This window comes from Artemia franciscana, chromosome 19 (genome assembly GCF_032884065.1).
Source record: "Artemia franciscana chromosome 19, ASM3288406v1, whole genome shotgun sequence".
Lineage (NCBI taxonomy): Eukaryota > Metazoa > Arthropoda > Branchiopoda > Anostraca > Artemiidae > Artemia > Artemia franciscana.
In genome coordinates, this window is record NC_088881.1 from 31890146 (window position 1) to 31913996 (window position 23851).

General features: G+C 34.8%; 1 protein-coding gene across 1 annotated transcript in view; it reads left to right on the forward strand.

Annotated features, from left to right (window-relative positions):
• LOC136039565 (rabenosyn-5-like) overlaps positions 1-23024 on the forward strand; it is a 70915-nt gene extending 47891 nt beyond the window's left edge. Inside the window, exons 9-12 of the mRNA XM_065723406.1 lie at positions 1157-1327; positions 5536-5647; positions 12399-12517; positions 22871-23024. Of these exons, the coding sequence (XP_065579478.1) occupies positions 1157-1327; positions 5536-5647; positions 12399-12517; positions 22871-22949 (481 nt within the window). The 3' untranslated portion in view covers positions 22950-23024. The remainder of the gene's footprint in view (positions 1-1156; positions 1328-5535; positions 5648-12398; positions 12518-22870) is intronic.
• The last annotated feature ends 827 nt before the right edge of the window (positions 23025-23851 follow it).

The window sequence follows — 23851 nt, forward strand, 5'->3', positions numbered from 1 at the left end:
GAATGGAGTCGGAGTCAGTTTAAATTAAGCTTTAAAACTTGGCTGTGGAGTCGGAGTTTTATTACATTTTTGCTGAATGGAGTCAGAATTGGATTCGGAGTCAGTTATAACATAAAAAATCTAGTTAAGTGAAGCTTTAAAACAGGGCTTTGGTGTCGGAGTTTTAGTAAATTTTTGCTGGCTGGAGTCGGAGTCACTTTTAACTTATAAAATATAATTAGATGAAGCTTTAAAACAGGGCTCTGAAAATGGAGTCCTGGTAAATTTTTGCTGAATGGACTTGGAGCTGGAGTTGGTATATTGGAAATAGCAATAGTTAGAGTCGGTTATAACTTATAACTGATCCCACAGCCCTGTTTTTGAAATGTCTAGATCTTACATTAGATACCACTACTTTCAAACAAACACAAGTTAAATGAATAAACTCTTAATTGACTTATCTTGGAAATCTCAGTTGAAATTAAGCAGAAAATATTACAGATATTACAGATCGTTTATTGACGAAGCTTGATGGAATATTATAATGTATTAGATGTATGTTTTGTATATGTTTTTATTTTAGCGTATCGATGTTGGGGTAGCCTCCCACGGCCTCATGCCCATTTCTTTTGTTTCTCATATTTTTTGTTTCATTTTCGGTAAATGAAGCTAATTTTCGTTATTATTATGATTATGACATTATGACGAGAACAATACACATCTACTATTTATATACCCTAGTTATATGCCTCAATACCCTAATTATATACCCTAATTTAACCCTTACCCGTAATTATGCCCTAATTATATACCTATTTATGTACCCCCAATAAATCTACAATTTATATAATGTTGTTTTATTATTTCAATTATGATGTTTCTGTTATATGATGTTTCTGTTATACTATTTCTATGCTCAGTTTCATGAGCTCTACTCCCCATTGGGGTTAATGTATATCGTAGTTTTAATTGAATGAAATAAAATACTTCAAACAGGTGATAAGAAACCATATTAAGCAAAATAAAAACCCCTTTCCCCCTCAAACTGGAAGTGTTGGCTGTATCCTTCGCCACCCGGTCCGTACGTGCATCCATGGCTATTTTTTTATAATACCTATTTTTTTTTATTTTTTTTTTTTTTAGTTGTTTTTATTTAATTTCTGTCCTTTATTTACAGTAAACGGATTGTTCTTCTTGGCAAAGATCAGGAATCTGAGATTCCTCGTATTCAGTTGAGTCTACAGAACAAAATCAGATATGCCACAGCTCAATTTTTGAAAGAAAATCTCCTTGGATTGCCCTCACTGCCGTCTGAAGAGGAAATGGTTAGGATAAGAGAGAAAAGAAAGTAGGACCTTAAAACTTTTTTTTAAGTCCTCTCTGCTAAACGATCCATAATAGAAAAGACATTAAAAGCCATTGTAATGGCAAGCAGGAAAAAACGTAAGAGCTGGAAGAATCTGGAGAAAAAGTTGGTCATTTTTTTAGTTTCACCAAAATCAAATCACAAGGTCTTCCCCATAATTGCCTACGTTTTTTCTATCGTTCACCTGACTTTTATGGTTGTTTTTTTTTCAAATCCCTGTGGGACGAAAACAACTGGTCGTACTTTAGATTGTATGCCTCCCATTTCTACAAACTGATAACGGTTACTAAGGTAACTCCGGCTAAGATCAAAGTGTTTATCTCGGACCTCATACACATTACAATTTTCCAGTAGGCCATGGTCAACTATGTCAAAAGCCTTTACTAGATCAACAAAAAACTGCACTAGCCTTCTTAGGTAAAGTATAATTCTGAAAAGTGGGTACTTCGAAAAGTTGAAAATTGGAGTCAACCTACGTATAATTTTATTTACTCGTTTAGTGCCCTTATATATAGGAAAGTTTTCTAAGACTAGACACAAAAGTTGCTCAGGTCAGGCAAGGTTGCTTTGTTGCACCTGAGCTACTCAACTGTATTATAGATCATGTTATTCATGACCTGGAATCGGAGCTTTGGACTCAATTACGGGGATAGAGTTGTCACTGATTGTGACTTAGTTACAAACTCCAAGTCAAAGCTACTCATGGCTCTAATCACACTTCTGGAAGAAGCTGCCAGGACCGGACTATGCATTAACTGGAAGAAGAAGAAAGACATGCTAGTGCAGCCTAAGTTTGACATCTACAATTCTAATTATTTCGTCGCCGGGAATCAAATTGAAGTGTTTGACCATTTCACTTACCTTGGCTCTATTATATCATCGGACGGCTGCATCGACCATGAAGCTGTTGTCCACGTTCCTTTGGCCTTTCTTGTCAGTAGGCTGAGCCATATTTAGAAGCCAATGATCAGTCGAGCCACCAAAATACAGATCCTTGGAACTTTATTCTGTTCATTCTTGGTGTGTGGAGCCGAAACTTAGCCTGCAACTGCCGCTTTCTATTGCTGTCTCGACACTCTTCAATCTAAGTGGCTTCGACATTTGAGGGAACCCGATGGACAGACTATCAGCAATGACCACCTGCGAAGTATGACCTCCTTGTCGCCCTTGACAGACCAGGCTTCGACCAAATTGAAGTGTTTAACCATTTCACTTATCTTGGTTCTGTCATGTCATCGGACGGCTGCATTGGCGATGAAACTGCTGCCCACGCTGCCTCGGTCTCTTTATTCTTAGGTAGGCTGAGCCATGTTAAGAAGAAGCCTATGATCGTTTGAGCCACCAAATAAAGATCCTTGGAATCTCCACCTGTTCGTTCCTGGTGTATGGAGCCGAAACTTGGCATGCAACTGAATTTTCTGCCGCTGTCTCGACACTCTTCAATCTAAGTGGCTTCGACAATTGAGGGAACCCGATGGACAGATTTTGTCAGCAATGACCACCTACGAAGTATGACTTATCTGTCGCCCTTGTCACACCAGGCTGTTCAGCTGACACAGCACTGGTTTGGACATCTTTTGCGCCTGCCTGTCGATGCTCCGGTTCGGATTCTTCACGACTTCGAACCAATCAGTTTTGGCTGGAAACGTCCAAGAGGAAGACCCGAATTCCGGTGGAATGACAGTCTCGGGAAATTCCTGGACCAGGCTTGAATTTTGCTGTCTCATGCAGAGGCCATTGCTGCTGACCGCCCCTTGTAGAGAAGGCTGACAGGCGACGCTCTCAACGCCACCCCGGCGTGAGGATTAAGTTAAGTAAGGAAGCTTAACATTGTTAGACCACATTTTATAGAATAAGGTAACCAAAAATTGCTCTTTCTTGCAATCCATCTGGGCCAAACGAAAAGTAGGAGGTCCTAGGCTGGAGTGGGCCCGTACAAGGAAATTCGAAGGAAATAGGATCTTCAAGGGAGGAATGTAAATATAGAATCACTAAATTGATTGGGTGGTGGAAGAGTCTGCGCAGGTGTATCAGCATAAGGGGGCTCGTTATCATTGCGAGTTTTCAGATTACGTTAGCAGTATTACTCATGGGGCCACTTGAAAAAGCTATAAACTATGAAATTCCACCATGTTTGGTTGTCCATGTTAGCTGTCGAAGACGGTAAATTCGATGTCCACTTTAATAACCTGTCACGTTTTCTGGTCAAATTAGTGATAAATAGAATATATGGTAGGAAATATTTATTTCAATAGTTTTATAATCAAAATTTGTTTATCTCAAATTTATAAGAAACGAAAACTTTTTTTAAGATAAGATCATTTTATTTGACAGGTATATACATAATATTTTGCGGCACCTGCTAAGGAAAGCCCCAAAGCGCTTGTTGGCAGCAGGTGGGAGTGTTTTCTATTCTACATGTTCTAAAAATATTATTCTGTATAATTCTAGATGGCATTAATTCTCGATTTGCACATATAAAATCCTACTTACATAAAACACAGACGTAATTACTGTTCTTTTGCAAGGGAAAATATTTTCGTTGTGGCCTTGACGGGCGCCAGATTATTTGTATTTTGTATTGCAACGGGGATCATATCTCATACTCAGGGAACCAAATTTCTTTTTACAGAAGAAGCTTTAGTTGTATTTCTAAATAAATGTATAAAATATAAAGTTATAGTTATAACATATTAATAAATAATTTATGTTAAGCTTAATTTATGTTATTTTGTGTTAAGCTTAAAAAATTTGTATTATCCATTAGTTAAGAAAACTATATTGTTTCTCTTTTTTTTTCAGTTCTTATAGTGTTTTAAATTTCAACCTAAAAATTTTAGCCTAATTTTACGATTAGTTGATTAATTAAAAATTAATTAATTAGTTAAGATAACTAAATGAAATTAAAGTTAGCTACAGTAATTGATCAATCTGTCGTTAATTAATTATTCTTATGTTAATCTCATTAATATGTCGCATATACCTTTATTTTAAGCTAATCACAGGTTTTTTTCTCCTCAAATATATTTAGGTACTTATTTTGTATGAATTGATCTATTTTAGGATTTGTTTTAGTTTTAGTTTAGTTTTAGAGCCGAGGCAGAGAGAAGACTAGAAGAACTGAGGGGGAAAAGTCCCCGTCATACTCATACTCCTCATACTCAGGGAACCAAATTTCTTTTTACTGAAGAAGCTCTAGTTGTATTTCTAAATAAATATATAAAATATAGAGTTATAGTTATAATATATTAATAAATAATTTATATTAAGCTTAATTTATGTTATTTTGTGTTAAGCTTAAAAAATTTGCATTATCCATTAGTTTAGAAAACTATGCTGTTTCTTTTTTTTTTCACTTCTCCTAGTGTTTTCAATTTCAACCTAAAAATTTCAACCTAATTTCATGATTAGTTGATTAATTAAAAATTAATTAGTTAAGATAACTAAATGAAATTAAAGTTAGCTACAGTAATTGATTAATCTGTCGTTAATTAATTATCCTTATATTAATCTCATTAATATGTCGCATATACCTTTATGTTAAGCTAATCACAGGTTTTTTCCCCTCAAATGTATTTAGGTACTTATTTTGTATGAATTGATCTATTTTAGGATTTGTTTTAGTTTTAGTTTTGTTTTAGAGCCGAGGAAGAGAGAAGACTAGAAGAACTGAGGGGGAAAAGTTCCCGTCATACTCATACTCCTCATACTCAGGGAACCAAATTTCTTTTTACTGAAGAAGCTCTAGTTGTATTTCTAAATAAATATATAAAATATAAAGTTATAGTTATAATATATTAATAAATAATTTATATTAAGCTTAATTTATGTTATTTTGTGTTGAGCTTAAAAAATTTGTATTACCCAGTAGTTTAGAAAACTATATTGTTTCTTTTTTTTTTCAGTTCTCCTAGTGTTTTAAATTTCAACCTAAAAATTTCAACCTAATTTCATGATTAGTTGATTAATTAAAAATTAATTAGTTAAGATAACTAAATGAAATTAAAGTTAGCTACAGTAATTGATTAATTTGTCGTTAATTAATTATCCTTATGTTAATCTCATTAATATGTCGCATATACCTTTATGTTAAGCTAATCACAGGTTTTTTCGCCACAAATGTATTTAGGTACTTATTTTGTATGAATTGATCTATTTTAGGATTTGTTTTAGTTTTAGTTTTGTTTTAGAGCCGAGGCAGAGAGAAGACTAGAAGAACTGAGGGGGAAAAGTCCTCAGAAAATAAGCCATAAGGAATCAAGGCTGAGCGAGGAATCACCAAAAAGGGCAAATAATAACCGAGTGAGTTATTAATTGCATAATATATTTGTTTACTAATATATTTCAAGTGCTAAAGTTGTTTCTTTAACCTTTATTTGAAATAGTTTGTAGAAAGTTGAAGGGTGTTTTTTTTCAAGGAGGTGATTACCTTGTAAGTATTTTACCTCAATTATGCTAAGCAAATTTATTTAAAATTTCTGAAAACGGAACTTCTCAAAATTAGATGAAAGGTCTCCCCCATCCCTCCTCAGACTGAAATTTTGGGATATTACCTCCTCCCCTTTCCGGGGCAATGTTTTTTGGGTAGACCGTGGTTTATTTCTTATCATCTATCTTCTTTTCAGTTCTTTCTTAGTTTTGTTCCTAGAGGAAGCAATATTTGTTGAGAATTTCTAAATGATAGGTAATGATTGATTGATTGATATTGACTGATTGATAGGTATCCTAACTGATTGATTCCTAACTGATTGATTCCTAACTGATAGGCATTGTTTGATTTAAGTGTGTTAAAAACGAAGAAAAAACAAGAAATGAATAAAAAGTAGATAGACAGGATAAAATGGACGATGAGGAACACATAAAGTAATTTTTTTCTGTTTTTTTTTTGTTCAGGGAGTGGGTAGAATCTTGGTCTGAAGAGGAGAGGGACAGGCTGTTGCTTTTTCAAAATAATTTTTTATCAAGTTATTTCAAAATATTTTCCAAGAAGACATTATTTGTTGTTTTAAATGTTTTACAGAGAAAAATTGTTTTTTCACTTATTACAGAGCAAAAGATTACACTTATATTATGCTTATTATTATTATTAATATAACAATATATCTATCTATCTATATATATAAAAATAAGTTGTCTGTGTGTGTGTGGGTCTGTCGGGTGACGTCATGTTTGTGTGTTGACTGACGTCATGTTTTCGACTGACGAAATTACAGACCGGGACATCGGGACACAAATGACGACCGGGACACCGGCACATAGGGAATATAAATGACGACCGGGACACTCAAAGAGAAAGCGACCGGGACACAAGGAATGTTCGATTAGCAATCACCATCAACAAAGCACCGGGACACAAATGACGACCGGGACACAGGGAGTATGAATGACGACCAGGACATAAGTAAAAAAAAACTACAAAAAAAAACTAAAATGAAAAAAAACTAAAAACTAATAAAAAAACTAAAAAAGCTAAAAAACTAAAAAATAAAAAAAGGAAAAAAAAATGAAAAATAAAGGGGAAAAACAAAACTAAAAAAAAAAAAAAAAAAAAAAAACTAAAAAAAGGGGAAAAAAATAAATTATTTCATCATATACCATTTCAAAAACGAATGTATATACAGACCGGGACACCGGGATACAAATGACGACCGGGACACAGGGAATATAAATGACGCCCGGGACACTCAAAGAGAAATCACAGACTGGAACACCGGGACACAAATGACGACCGGGACACAGGGAATATAAATGACGACCGGGACACAGGGACACAACTACAACGGGGACGCCGGGGGGCACAGGGGGATATATAAATGACGACGGCGACACAGGGAATGGTCGATTAGCAATCACCATCAACAAAGCTCAAGGGCAATCATTAGAATCATGAGGTATAGATCTGAATACGGATTGTTTTACCATGGACCATTATATGCTGCATGTTCAAGAGTCGATAAACCTGACAATCTATTTATATGCACAGACAATGGGACAGCAAAGAATGTTGTATATTCGCAAGTTTTACGTAGTTAAAAACATATATATATATATATATATATATATATATATATATATATATATATATATATATATATATATATATGTATATGTATATATCTATATTCACAGGTGGGACATAGGGACACAACTACAATGGCGCGTAACTCATATGGCGCGTAACGACTTACGCGCGCGGGGGGGCGCCAAGTGCCCCCACCAACTAGGTGTTGAGGTGGCGCGAAGCGCCATCCCAACAACTAGTATCGTTATAATAGTAATTATTTTAATAAGAATATGATTTTATATTTAATAATATTATTATGGTATTACACTATAGAATAAGTGTTAAGAATAAGAGAATATATATATATATATATATATATATATATATATATATATATATATATATATATATATATATATATATATATATATATATATATATATATATATATATATATATATATATATATATATATATATATACTAGCTGTTGGGGTGGCGCTTCCCCCCCCCCCCCCCAAGCCCCCCCGCGTGCAAGTCGTTACGCGCCATATTAGTTACGCGCTATTGTAGTTGTGTCCCTATGTCCCACCTGTGAATATAGATAGATATATATATATATATTTTTAACTACGTAAAACTTGCGAATGTACAACATTCTTGGCTGTCCCATTGTCTGTGCATATAAATAGATTGTCAGGTTTACCAACTCTTGAACATGCAACATATAATTGTCCATGGGAAAAACAATCTGTATTCAGATCTATACCTCATTATTCTAATGATTGCCCTTGAGCTTTGTTATTGGTGATTGCTAATCGAACATTTCCTGTGTCCCTGTCGTCATTTATATATCCCCTTGTGCCCCCCGGCGTCCCCGTTGTTGTTGTTTCCCTGTGTCCCGGTCGTCATTTGTGTCCTGGTGCCCCAGTCTGTAATTTCTCTTTGAGTGTCGCGGTCGTCATTTATATTCCCTGTGTCCCGGTCATCATTTTTGTCCCGGTCGTCATTTGTGTTCCGAAAAAATCACCAAAAAAATAAATAAATAAATAAACACAAACAAAAGAAAAAACCGTCATTACTTCGACTTAAACTAATTTGCACTTCTTTCGGAAATCAAACTTCAACACTTACAACGGAAAATATTATGGGAGACTAGCAACATGATTTCTTAATAACTTCAGAAATTTATTTCTATCATTACAATTTCTCACAGCTATTGGGATTGAATTCCAAAATTTTGGACCAATATGACGCAAACTAAATTCCGATCTTACCGTTGGCCTAGTTTCAAAAGATAAATCAGAATTATGAGATGTTGGGTAATTGTGGAATTGTGAATTTGTCGCTAATAATCATGGGACCATAATCTTGGGGTCATCAAAAGTTACGAGCCTGAGAAACTTTGCCTTATTTTGGGAAATAGGGGGAAACGCCCCCTAAAAGTCATAGAATCTTAACTAAAATCACACTATCGCATTCAGCGTATCAGAGAACCCTATTGTAAACATTTCAAGCTCCTATCTACAAAAATGTAGAACTTCGTATTTTTTGCCAGAAGACTGATTACGGGTGTGTGTTTTTTTTTTTTTTCAGGGGTCATTGTATCGACCAAGTGGTCCTAGAATGTCGCAAGAGGGCTCATTCTAACGAAAATGAAAAGTTCTAGGGCCCTTTTTAAGTGACCAAAAAATTAGAGGGCACCTAGGCTCCCTCCCACGCTCATTTTTTCCCCGAAGTCAACGAATAAAAATTTTGAGATAGCCATTTTGTTCAGTGTAGTCGAAAATCATAATAACCATGTCTTGGGGATAACTTATTCCCCCACAGTCCATGGGGGAGGGGCTACAAGTTACAAACTTTGACCAGTGTTTCCACACAGTAATGGTTATTGGGAAGTGTACAGACGTTCTTTAGGGAGATTATTTTGGTTAGGGAGGGGGATATGTGGGAGGATCTTTCCTTGGAGGAATATGTCATGGGGGAAGAGAAATCCAATAAAGGGGGTGGAGGGTTTTCTAGCATTATTACAAAAAAAAAAAAACAATGAAAAATAAATACGAAAAGTTTTTTTCAACTGAAAGTAAGGAGCAGTATTAAAACTTCAAACGAACAGAGATTATTACGCATATGAGGGGTTCATCTCCTCAAAAATACCTCGCTCTTTACGATAAAATATTTTTAGTAATTTCAACTATTTATTCTACGGCCTTTCTGATTTAGGGGTCATTCTTAAAAGGTTTGACAAAATTTAAGCTTTAGTGTAAAGAGTGAGGTATCAACGAGGGGACAAACCCTCTCATATACATAATAAATATATAAGAATGTAAAAGTTTGTTACTTAAGTTAATTCTTAAGTTACATACATTTTTTACTAATAAAAACGTTTGTAAAAAATGAGAAGTTCTAGTTGCCTTTTGAAGTAACCGGAAAATTGGAGGGCAACTTGGCCTCCTCCCCCATCCCTTTTTTCTCAAAATCGTCTGATCCAAATTAAGAGAAAGCCATTTAGCAAAAAAAAAGAATTAATATACAAATTTCATTTTAATAATTTCTGTGCGGAGAGCCAAAATCAAACATGCATCAATTCAAAAACGTTCAAAAATTAAATAAAAAAAACTAGTTTTTTTAACTGAAAGTAAGGAGCGACATTAAAACTTAAAACGAGCAGAAATTACTCCGTGTATGAATTTTTTACTGTTTAAAAAGTTGAGTTAAGATAAAGAGTCAAATTTTAGCGTAAAGAGCGGGGCGTTGAGAAGGGAACAGCCCCTTTCATATACGGAGTAATTTCTGTTTGTTTTAAGTTTTAATGTCACTCCTTATTTTTAGTTAAAAACTAGTTTTTTTATTTAATTAATAGAAAGAGATGGGATGGTCTGAGCAGTCGTGTAATGCATAAAATTGACCAGCTATCGGCACATTTGGCTAACCGCAGAAATAATGCAAGCTCCAACTAACTAAGATGCCACTGGGACTTCTTTTGGGTCATAAATAAGAAACTTTGGGAGCTGCTACTTTTCCTTACTACACTTCTTCAGCAATTTGCCAATATCCAAGACACTATCTTCATCGTTTACATGCTTGATACATCACTCGTCAGGTACTACCTCCTCATACAACCTCTTTTTGGCGTCAGTAATATCATCGTGACTGAAAAATTCGCAACACGATTTCACTATCTTGTCGAATTTCACTCCCACTTTCATAGATCGTTCAGCAAAATTTAAAACAGGACAGTAAGAATCTAATTGACATTTCACTGACACAGAGCCCTACCTCGGGTTAAATCCTTTGTCTGAGATGTGCACTCGTCAGAGATGGTTTAATAGTGTTCAGAAGATATTCGGTTTTATATGTTTTCACTTTGAACTCTGAAACGATACTTTGACATATATTTTACATAATAATATGTTAGTAAATATAGATTAAGAGATTATTTGGTGATTTTAGTTTTAACTTACTACAAGCTAACAAGATTAAAACACAATTTAACAGTTGCTTTTAGCTAATTTCAATAAAAGTATGTGTCACATATCACTTCGGCGTATTCACGCAATAACCAGCTAGAAAAAAATGAGCATTTATTCCACATAGGGAAGGAGCGACCCGGCGCTGGCCTTGATGTATCGCTAAAATAGAAATCCATACAGCTTTAGAACACGAGGGGAATGGAGACCAACGTGTATCCTGAATGGCGATGGAATAGTGGAAGGGTAGAGTGAGGAACCATAGAACGGGGAAAAGGTTCAAGTTGTAGTGCTTGGGTATTTAGTTTAGATTTGTCATGAATAAATAATCATGGATTTAACAGGATATGCTAAACTATGTATTTGGTAAAATAAAAAAAAAGCCTGAATATATATATAAAAAAATGAAGAAAACCAAGAAATGAGAGTGATCCCAGCCAGTGGAGAAGGAATTTATTTAATTTTATTTTAATTGAAACAATATTGATCAGTGCTGCAACGTTGCTCCCCGTCAGCTTGACATAAATACGCTCCAAGACAACACTGGCTATGACGTTTGATAAAAAAAAAAAAAAGACAAAACGTAAAAAAAGCTATGAAACCAAGAAACGAGGGTGATTTTCAGCCAGTGGAGAAAATTTTCCAAGGGGCCCAGAGTGAGTTGAAATAAACTTTATAATTTCAGGGTAAATCACAAATTTACTTCGTATTCTATGTAAAGTCTAAATCTGCAAGTATTTTTGTTTACTCAAAAGTATTCTTGCGGTCTGCACTTATCAGTAAGGGGGTCACCTGCCCCCACTGTTGAGACGCTCTTCAAGAACTGGCCCCCTAATCAGTAGTACAAATGGCCTATTTAGGTCGAGCAGTGGCATCGTTTCTGAAGGGTGATTTAGAGAAAAAATGTTAGCCCCTTGACTGGCCAGATGGAGACCTTTTGTCCCCTTCCCCCTAATAAAATGCTGGAGCTACTCCCCTGCCTACATATACTGTAAGTTTGCCATGATTGTAACCGATTGGGTTATGCTAATCTTCCTGTGTTTAGATGTATTTTAGTTGCATGTGTTGATATACGAAATGAAAATATTTTTGTGCATAGCAGATATTTCGTTCGACAACCATATGCGTCATGACACATTTCCAAATTTAATGCGTCAAGATAAGACGCCGTATTCATTAAAATGTTCATTTCTGTTAAACAATTGTGATCAACAAAGTACTGAAGGTTATTTTTTATTCCTTTTTTTTCGAAAAAAATTCTAAAAATATATTTGCCATTATATTTTGATTGGCCTTGGGGTGATAGTTAACATGGGCAGAATGATGCTTACTCGAAAAGGCTAAGGGGAGAACTGTCCCTTCTAAAAGATTAATGTAGATATAATGGTTGATATACTGAAAATGCCAAAAACAAATTTTTTGGAAAGTTTCGTCTCCCCGAAAGGTTCTCCATCCCCCTATAAGCTTCTGGAGTAGACCTTGTATTAATGTTTCTTTAGCGTTGCTTCCAAAGACGGTAAGTACAGCAAATATAGTGATGTGTTAGTATGAATAAAGTATTGACTATTTTACTCCCGTAGGTTTATCATGAACTTGGCTGGACTGCTAGTGCTGCTAAAGCAAGGGAGGACTTAGATGGCACTGATCACCCAATGGTGGAACAAATGTATATATTACGGACATACATCCGTGAGGCTAGGTGTGGTTCCTTTATTTTCTTCTTTCTTTTTCCTTCTTCTATTCAATTAAATCAATTAATTAAAAAGAAACAGAAAAAATTTTAAACTTTAGACCCTCACAAAAGGCTCTTTGGCCTGTGACAGTCGAAGACTAAACATAACATTAAATAATAGCACTAAAATAGAAGGACAAGAAGAAAAAATAATAAAAAAATAAACAACAACAAAAAAACTACCCTGCCAATCAAAATAAACGAATAAAACAAATTGAAAAGGAAAGATAGAGAGGGGAAAAGAAGGGAGGAGAGAGCTAATTGTCTAGGCATAAGTGGTGGTTGTTTAGCTCTTTTTTAAATTGTTCGTAAGAATGACATAGCTGAATTTTGACTGGTAGGGAATTTCAGATGGAGGGATATCATAAGACTGGATTGAAATATGGTCTTATGGTTTTGGATTTATGAATGAAAATATCCATGCCATTTCTGAGAGACTAAGAAACACAAGATTCATTTATTGGTTAAAAATTAAAAGATATAATTGTTTGAAGAACTTCGAAGAATTGTTGAAGGAGTCCATGAAAATACTTAAAAATGAAACAAGAGGAAAGAAGGATGTATGTGGATTGACCATTTATAAATTTAAATCCTGATAAATTTATCCTGAGCTGGTCGATCACCTCAGGCACTAACTTAATTGTTGTCATAGTTTTTGAAAACAAAAAAATGTCGATAGCCATTCTGTTGGACACTGGTAAATATAAGGTTGAATGAAAGAGTGAAAGTGGATCTTTGTTACTGAATTAAATAAAAAAAATAGGTTTTTTTAAATGAAATTAAGGAGCAACATTAAAACTTAAAACGAATAGAAATTACTCCTTATATGAAAGGGGCTTTTCCTCCTCAACGCCTCTCTCTTTACGCTAAAGTTTGACTCTTTCTCTTAATTCTACTTTTTTAAACAGTAAGAAACTTTAGCGTAAAGAGCGGGGCGTTGAGAAGGAAAAGCCCCTTTCATACACGGAGTAATTTCTGTTCGTTTTAAGTTTTAATGTTGCTCCTACTTTCATTCAAAAATTAATTTCTGGACATTTTTGAATTAATGCATGCTTTGATCTTGGCTCTTCGCATATCAATAATTAAAACGGAATTTGCATATTAATTAATTGCAGTTAATCGGAAGATTTTGAGAAAAAAGGAGCGAGGGAGGAGGCCTAGTTGCTCTCCAATTTTTTGAGTACTTAAAAAGGCAACTAGAGCTTTTAAATTTTTACAAACGTTTTCATTGGTAAAAAATATACGTAACTTACGAATTAACTTACGTAATGAACTTCTATATTCGTATGTTTTTATTGCGTATATGAGGGGGTTCACCCCTCGTCGATACCTTGTTCTTTACAATAAAGCTTGAATTTTGTCCCAATTCCTTAGAATAACCTCTGAATCACCAAGGTCGTGGAATAAATAGTTGAAATTACTAAAACTGCTTTAGCGTAAAGAGTGAGATATTACGAGGAGGTAAACCCTTCATATGTGTAATAATTTTGTTCGTTTTAAGTTTTAATACTGCTCCTTACTTTCAGCAGAAATTTTTTTTTTATTTTTCATTGTTTTTTTTCAAATAATGCTAGAAAATCCTGCGCCCCCTTCATTGGAATTCTCTTCCCCCATAAGAAGTTCCTCCATGTAAATATCCTCCCACGTCCCCCTCCCCCTCAACTCTCTCCCTAAACAAAAAAAAAACATGAAAACGTCTGTGCACTTCCCAGTAACCATTACTATATAATAATAATAATAATAATTTATTTATAACCCACAAAGTACATTAAACTGTGGAGTAAACACACAAAAAAGAAAAAACAAGACAAAAAACATAACAACATAAATAACATAGCAACATAACAACATACAACATAAATAAATTACCTCCATTCAAAAAATGGCCAAAGAGGGGCAAAAACACCGATCATTTGCCGAGTTTTAAGACATATATCTTTAGATAAATGTTTCAGTCGCGAGGGCGCATCAACGATGTCAAATTTAGAGACGACTGTATGATTCCGATACCACCGAGGCAGACGCAGCAAATACTTGCAATACTTAAAATATCCTGAGCGCATTTTCTTTGTATCCTTCTTGCGAAGGAGGAAAGCAAAACAAGAAAGATAAAAAACAGCAGGGGCACAAAAACTAGAATAAAGACGGCATAGTCCATTTCGGTTATACCGACCATGATTTGGTGAAATTTTCGCGTATCCAACCCGCATACTTTTCAGCACGCTGGACGTAATAGCAGAGCAAGTAGACGAAAGTGACGTGGAAAAAGAGAGACCCAACCATTTAATACTTGCTGAATATGGTATAGTTGAAGAACCCAAGCAAAGAGGTGATGCTGGTGGAGGACTCCCAAAACACAAAAACTCACATTTGGAGGCATTAACTGAAAGCCCTACTGTGGATAGTGCGGCTGAAAGCCGGTCAAAGTTGGTAATTAGACTATTTTTTGTCCGGCTAAGAAGCAGAACATCATCAGCATATGCAACGTGACTAATGCCTAAATTATCATTGTAAAAAATTGACGGTTGAAGACGTTGGAGACACGAAGCTAAAACACATTTAAAAATGCTCGGGGATAACACGGCACCTTGCCTAACGCCTTTTTTAACAGGAATATACTCCCCTACCGTACCATTCCACTTCACCCTAACTGAAGAATTAGCATACCAATAGCACGGAAACAATAGAAAGGTTAACACCCGAGGCTGCTAGAGAAAAAAAAGCATTTAAATGAATTACATTATCAAAAGCACCAGATATGTCAACAGTCAAACAATACAGGGGACTTTTTTGAGCAACAGCTTGTTTCATTAGCCGACCCACAATATGGTGAGCTTGAAAACAGCCCATACCTTTTCTAAAACCAAGCTGGAAGGGTGTAAAATTGCACTTGGAGTAAATGGCCAGCAGCAGTATATATTCAAATAGCTTACTAACAAAACAAGACACAGTGATAGGACAATAATTAGAGCAAGCACTGGGGTCCTTACCCCTCTTGACTATGGGAGATATACAACCGGACAAAAATCTATCTGGCACAACGGACTGTGCCAAACACATCTGAAACAATAACTGCAAATGCTTCAGCAGTTCAGGACAATCATAAGCAAAAAACTTGAAGCAAAGACCATCACTATCGAGAGACTCAGACTTATTCACTTGCATAAGAGCTCGGAGTATAACACCAGATTCCACCGACAACACTTGAGATTGGTTGATACGAATTGGGAGGATTGAGTTGACAAGCTTTGTAAAATGATTTTGGAGATTAATATTAAACGAAAGCAAAATATTTTTATAATGAGAAACGAAGTCACATAGCCGAAGAGACGAATTAATTGGAGGTGAACACTTTACACTGTTTATAAGACGATCGCAGGATTTCTTGTCACAAGGACCATCCCAGGCATTCAGTCTCGCTCTACGCAGGGAATATTTTTACTCTCGCTTGGTTTTCTGTTTTATTTGATGTACTGAACCAGAAGAAGGACGGTTACAGGCTATCCACATACGGAGCCAGAACTTAGCTTTTTGTTTAGCTATCTTCACTTTAGGATCAACTTTCCAAAAGGGATTGCGAGTACCCGTTCGCACGCACTCGGAGGGTACAGCTGTTTTAGCAGCAGACTTTAGACAGAACACTATTTGCTTATAATACGAGTTGATATCTATCCGAGTTGAAGTTGTAGATATAGATGTTTGCAATAAGTGGAAAGGCACTTTAATAGATGATAATAACTGGGACAATGTCAATACATAAAGTGGAACATCGGTATTTTCCCAATTTAACTTTGAGAACCACTTGGGAGAGTTACGTTGCACAGAGGTCGCCATGGAGCAAGATAGGTGGCACGTGATTGGTAAATGATCGTCGTCGATTTTAGTGTCTTCCACATGAACTATTGATGAAAGCAGAGTTGAATCTGACACAATTACATGATCAAGGTTGGAAGTAAGACCACCACGATTGTGAATATAAGTAAATAGAAGATCTTTATCAGCAAGATGGAATCCTCCAGGTAGTGAATCGAGAAAGATTTCAGATCGGTCGGAATTAGATAATAAGTCAGTGTTCATGTCGCCGGCGAGAACCCATTTGGTATTTTGTTTTGAAAGGTCGCTAAGTAGTGTTCGTAGGCGATTACATGCTTGTGAAAAACTAGACAATGACTGCACAGTCTTTTTATTACAGGGGAAATAAATGTTTATAAATGCGGTATCACCACATTTTATCGCTAAGATGTTAGCGTCGCTTTGCAATAATATCGGTTGAGTCTTGTGTCTGAAATAGATGGCCAGACCTCCTGATGGTCTTCCACGGGTTTTTTGGGCGGCTCTCAAGAAGGTATAATGGGTCCGAGAACGCTTTAGGCTATCAACATTCACTTTAGAGAGAAGGTGCTCCTGTAGAAACACAATATCATTTTCAAGTAGCTCACTTATCAGTAGATCCTTGCCTTTTGTACCATTAATATTAAGGGAAACAAAGCTAAACGGAGTTTGAGCATTCATTTATTAGCGTTGTTGAGAGCCGATCGGAGAACTTTGCATTTCAGACTAAAACTTACGTGTTCCATAGTGCAATTTGCACATTTTGGTGAAAATATGTAAACACAGATCAAAGTTTGCAACTTGCTGCCCCTCCCACGGGAACTGCGGGGGAGTAAGTCGTCCCCGAAGACATAGTTATCAGGCTTTTCGACTATGGTGAATAAAAATGGCTATCCCAGAATTTTGATCCGGTGACTTATGTTAAAAAATGAGCGTAGGAGGGGGCCTAGGTGCCCTCCAATTCATTTTGTCACTTAAAAAGAGCACTAGAACTTTTGATTTCCGTTAGAATGAGCCCTCTCGTGACATTCTAAGACTACTCAGTCGATACGATCGCCCCTGGGAAAAAAAAACAACAAAAAACAAACAAACAAAAAAACAAATAAACACACATCCATGATCTGTCTTCTGGCAAAAAATGCGAAATTCCACATTTTTGTAGATAGGAGCTTGAAACTTCTACAATAAGATTCTCTGATACGCTGAATCTGATGATGTGATTTTCGTTAAGATTGTATGACTTTTAGGGGTTGTTTCTTCCTATTTTCTAAAATGAGGCAAATCTTGTCAGGCTCGTAACTTTTGATGGGTAAAACTAATCTTGATGAAACTTATATATTTAAAATCAGCATTAAAATGAAACTCTTTTTATGTAACTATTGGAATCAAAATTCCAATTTTTAGAGTTTTGGTTACTATTGAGCCGGGTCGCTCCTTACTACAGTTGGTTACCACGAACTGTTTTACTGGGGAAACATTGACGAAACTTGTGAAGATTTTCTTGTGAAGGTTTCTGGAAAGCTTAAGTTTCACGAGAGCACTGTGATGTTTGAAAGAAAGATTTTTGTCCAATAAAATACCCAGAAATCGAACATGTCTATCAGGGGGACGAGTTATATCACCATGAGTGGTAGAAATAGTTTGAACCAAAGGACATGAAGTACCTGATCTGGAAAAAAATAAGTAGACCTAGATTTAAGGCAAGGCGATTTGCATTGAACGAACCAAAGGTTCTATCTAGAACAGAATACACTTTCTTGATAAGAGAATAATTCTTAATTTCAATTAATTAATTAATTAATTCACCCAAGAGCACTATCATCTGCAAATGCAAATAGCACTGGGTCTTGAGTTGCCTCACTAGATGATACAAATTGTCATCACAAAGCTATAGCAACTTCGTTTAGTTTTTACAGCAATAAAAAGATCATTGATGAATGTAAGGATTATAGTATATTTCTTTCATTCCTTTATTTTTCTTTTTTCAATTCTATTATTTTTCTTCCAGTTTCCTTTATATTAATTTTCTCCTATTCCTTTATCTTTACTCCTTTGATTTTTTTATCTTCTTCCTTTCATTCTTTTTTTCATTCCTTTATTTTTCTTTTTATTTTTTATTATTTCCTTTTCTATTATTTTTCTTCTATTCCTAAATTTTATTTTTTATTTTTCTTCTTTGATTTTTCTTTTTTACCAAATGTCATACATACCATTCTGATTGACTGTCTATTTTAAATTCATTCTGATGCCCCGTTGAGCATTCCTAGCCGAGTGGATTAGTACGCTGGTTTTATGATCCTTTGTCCAACACGACGAGGGTTCGAATCCGAGTGTACTCAATTATTTGGTTTGGGACGGGGGTTAGCCGCGTGACTCTCTAAGCTCAGCCAGAGTCGACCCTGCTCTACTTGCGTACCTGGAGAAATCGGGAAGGTAAACAGGAAGGGTGTGTGAAAGCACAGGATGGTTGGCCCTCACCCCCCATTGCACTTCCTGGCTGAAGGGTCAAGAAATGGAGATCAGCACTACCGGTAGAGACTGCAAAGTTCAATGCCCTATTCTTTACCTTTTACCATGTTGAGCCAGGGAAGACCAAGGGTGAATAAATGATCCCTAATCCATGCTGTCTGAATGCTTCCTAATCTGTTTGTGATTTGTCATAAATATAAAACAAATCTTTTGAAATATAAAACTGGTAACAAATACAAACTAATAAATAATGAAATTATATCTATATATGTCTAATAATAATTTTAACAAATCTTTTGAAATATAAAACTGGTAACAAATACAAACTAATAAATAATGAAATTATATCTATATATGTCTAATAATAATTAACAAAGTGAAAATGAAATCTAATAATAATTTATACATTTCTATTTTATAGATGTTAATAGCTAATAATTATAAAAGCAATGAAATAAATAAAGTTAATGACAGTTTGTTGTGACTTTTACAACTCTTATGTTTTAGCTCCGCTACTCTACCGCCATTAAATGAAAGCTCAATTAAATTTAACTGTAAATTAAATTACTTAAATTAATTTAATTAGTAAATAAATTAATTTGTAAGCTTAATTAATTATAAATTAAATAAAAGCTCTAAACTAAAAGAAAGCTTAGCTTTTCGATTCTTTGTTATTTTTCTGATTTTGGCTGGTTTTTGATAAATTTCGGACAGGCAAAATTTGGAAAATTCCCATTTTAGTAGATGATAAATGTGATGAAATAAATGTATCTGAAAAAGTGACTATGATAAAATGTTTGTCTTGAATTTTGTTTAAGTAGCTCAACCTTTTTAATCATAATAACCTTTCTGTAAATAAACTATTTTGATTGTTTTGGAGTGACTTAATAAGTTTAATCAAGGTTAACACTTGTTATTTTTTTCTAACTATCAAGTATTTTTTCATAACTATCCTTATGCCATTTTCGGGCGGTGGAGGAATTCTCTATCCCTCCTGTGTACAGGTATATGGCCCTGAAAGCATCCCACTGACCTTCCAAATCCGGTCCTTATTCTATTTTCGGGGCGGAGGAATTTACCTTCCATCTTTCCTGTATGCATGTATGTGTTTATGGCCCTGATTGCGACCATTCACTTCAATGAGCCTTTGCGTTGGTATTAATTTTCAAGGGTAGAAGTTCCAAAATATAACAAGCACAATTGACAAAAGAACATCTTCACGCACTAATAGCCTACTAATTAATGTAACACGACCATTAATTCATAGTTAGCAAAAAATACTAAAGGTTGACCTTGACAAAGATGTCTAATTAAGTCAAGTTATTTTAAAAGTTTTATATTAGTTAATTAACAGGAAAGGCTGCCATTGTTTAAAAATTGAGCGATTCAATTAAAGTTAATTAAATTTTAGCAATAAATTAAATTTACTTAGTTAAATAAATCAATTTATTTGAGCGATTCAATTAAATTTAGTCGATTAAATTAAATTTAAGGAATATATTATACTATAATCACCATTTCAGGAATACTTATTTCATCATATTTATCCTCTATTTGGCGAGTCACCTATTTGAATATATTATTTCATATATTCTACTTTATAGTCTATTTTATATTTTATGTTCTTTGTTAGTTTATTTTTAGTCTTATATTTAGTTTCTATTTAGTTTTATATATTGTAGTCTTTGTTATAGTCTTTATTAGTTTATAGTCTATTTTATAGTCTATTTGGAGGAGGTGAAGTTCAGCCCGCCTCATATATGTCAAAAACGAGACGAAGTTCTGTGTACCACTCCCACGACCCTAGCTGTTTACACAAAAGTGGAGGCTTTTTACATATAGTGTAGTATGTAGTTAAACGTTCTTAGCGTGGCTTTAAAATAGAATTGGATAAGTTAGATACCCAAAACTGCCTGAAAAAGAAGCCCTCATTTGCTCAAGCACTTTTCGGGTTTCTTGCAAACAAAAGTGCTATTGTGTATTTTGCACTTTTCATCGCAAAATCAGTATTTGCCAAAAATGATTCGAAATTAGAAACATAAAAAAAAAACTATAAAATAAATAAGGAATAATAAATAATAGTAATAGAATAACATATTTAAAAAAAATCTTGTATAACATTAGAAAATATTTCTCCGACTGGTAAATTGATCTGAAAACTGCAGGTAAATAACCCTTTTTTTAGACTATCACTCTAGGTCTTTGGGAGGTAAGCTTCTTCTTATTCATCCACCCACTCTGTGTGTCAACCACACAACCCTAGCTATAACTGTAACAAGTAGATGTTTTTTCCGATATATTGGAATTTTTTCGATTAAATTTAGTCTTTCGCTTAACGTTGATAAAAGTGAGTATCTTTTTTTCAATTTTCTATCCCCTCTTAGACCTCTAAGTTCTAAGATTTTTCTATCCCTCATGTAGATTCGATGCAGTAGTTGGGCATTACACTTGCCAAAAATCTTAAAACTTTTTGTGAGCTTGCCGTCGGGGATACTAGCACAAAAGTCCAGATTGGCTACTCTAAAATTATACCCAATCGAGGGAAATATAATTGTATTGCCCTTGGATGGTTTTATTCTTCTTTTTCAAATCATTCTGTTCTTTACCTTTCTGGGTTTGAACCCTATTTTTAGGAAAAAGGATTTTAGTGATTTTCGAGTGGCTTATTTCCGTTGTAAATATCTTCTCTATCTACTTCGTTGGTATAGGAATCGAAAGAAAGTAAATAAGTTCTATTTTCCGAATGTTACTGAGAAGCTAACTGGTTTACACAAAAGGCTTTCAGAATTAGCCTATCGCCATTTGTCGACTCACCATGGGTTCATCTGTTTGTTTTATTAATTTTATTTATTTAATTTTATCGTTGTTTAATTGTTTTTGGTGATTAATGTTTTTGTCAAGTTTTTGTTGATTTTTGTTTTGGAATCATATTTTTTTTCTGTTTTCTAAAGTGTTTACTCCACTATTTATATTGTGATGTGAGCGGGTTACAAATCTGAAACCATCACTAATTTTTTACCTTTTATGAATGTTTATAGGAATCAATATTTCCACGATTTATTACTGGGAAATTTGGTAATATAAATTAGGTAAAACTGGGAAATTTGAGAGGTGGTAGATTCAAAACGTCAAAAACCAGCGTATCGTGTGGAAAAAACAAGGAAACTATGGGAAACATCTTGAAATCTCCTGGAGACACGGGTCTATAGGTCCCCCATACGTACAGTGATAAAGCTGATGGGTCATAATCGAATCATTCCATGTAGGAGTAGTTTAGTCTTGGGAAGTGTATTCAGTAGTTACATGTCTGCAAGCTATCGACATAAGATGCAAAAAATTGCTATAATTAGGCTTATGCGCATTTTGAAAATCTCGATTGTAAGTTCTAGTCAAGCCTACAAAACCGAGCCAAAAAAAACGTTACAAAATTCTAGTAATCCCTAATCCTGGGTCAAACACCGCCAATATCGCTAGATAGCCCCCCCCCCCTCCTTCTAATCAAAATCTTGAGCACAGCATTATCCTAGCTTCTTCAAGGAGCTGGCATTACAAGAATCTAATTCGCTAAAATATATCATAGGTCCAAGTCTAATATGTCATAGGTCTAAAAAATGTCATGTGTGTCCAGCCAGGAAGAAATAGATGATTCAGTTACCATTATCGAATTAGATTATCAGCCGATCAAACTAGGCTTATGAAAACTCGATTCAATTGGAGTTTCTTTTTTTTTTAATTCGACTAAAGCTAGTAAGATAATTTTTTTTATTAAATTACCTTGCTAGGTGACAACCTTACTATTTGATGTCTTGTTTATTCTTGTAGAGATGTTAAAATAATAATATGGCATTGAGCCACTTTAAAATCCCCCCCCCCCCCCGTCTTAACGTCCCTGAATACACCGAAAATCTTTCAGTTTTGGCTAAACAAAGGTAATAGCAACTATATTTTGTAACTATTTTTAATAGTGTTTGTGTTCTAGCTAATTGTCAAATTATTATTTATATGTATCATTAATTATAGGGAGCAAAATCGAATGGATGAAGTTGCAACCCTGGAAAGAAACTTAGAAGAACTAGAAGCTGAATATTCCAAATTATGATTGTGGTTTTTGTACGACCATTTCGTATTGTGTTTTTTTTTTTAATTTTTGTTCCAAGTAAACGGAAATCAACGATTTTTTGTTTTAATTTAAGGGATTTTACGCGGGGAGGTACACATTGGAGGGGGCTTCAAATCTTACCCGCTTCAAAATCAGTCTTTTCGCCATTTTCCTCTGATTTATTATACCTTTCGTAAAATCCCCCCCACTCTGATGTGAATTCATGCAAATTGGTTTTTTCTCTAAAGTTTTGCTTTTTTTGCTTCCTAGGGCTTGGGCTGTCCATTCTGAATAACCGTAAACATAAGTGACACGCACCACGGTACCACGTTTAACGTGGAGAGGCGCCATGTGGCAGTAGTTTAATAGGCATGGCGGAATAAGTGGTACTCTGGAATGAACGCTTGGTGGTGGAGTAGTACGACTCCTCGTTATATGTCTCCAAAGCAAATCGTTCAACTGCTATAAAAATGTATTCTGCAAGCAAATCTTTCCTCTCAAATTTTGTGCCACTTTTGGATACGTCAGGTTGAGCACAAACAGATTCGGCTTTACCTAACTCATATATCAAACTGATTTAAGTCATAAATAAATAAACGAAAAAAAGTCGGCGAAAAGTTATGTGAAGCCCAATCCGTCCTGCGTCCCTCATTTTCACGTATATTCGTAGATTCTCGAGAAAAATTATTTTAGACTTTTTAGTCTTTTGCTTTTATTACGATAAAATTCTATTTATTCTTATGCAAATATTTATAAATTGCATATTTATAGCTACTAAGCCCTCTTGGTTTCCAATTGGAACTAGTTTGATTTTGAATTTCATTTTGAGTCCCTAAAAAAATTTTCTTTTTTCAGGTTCGAATCTAAGTTACCACGGCAATAGACAAGTGCTCTAACTAGTC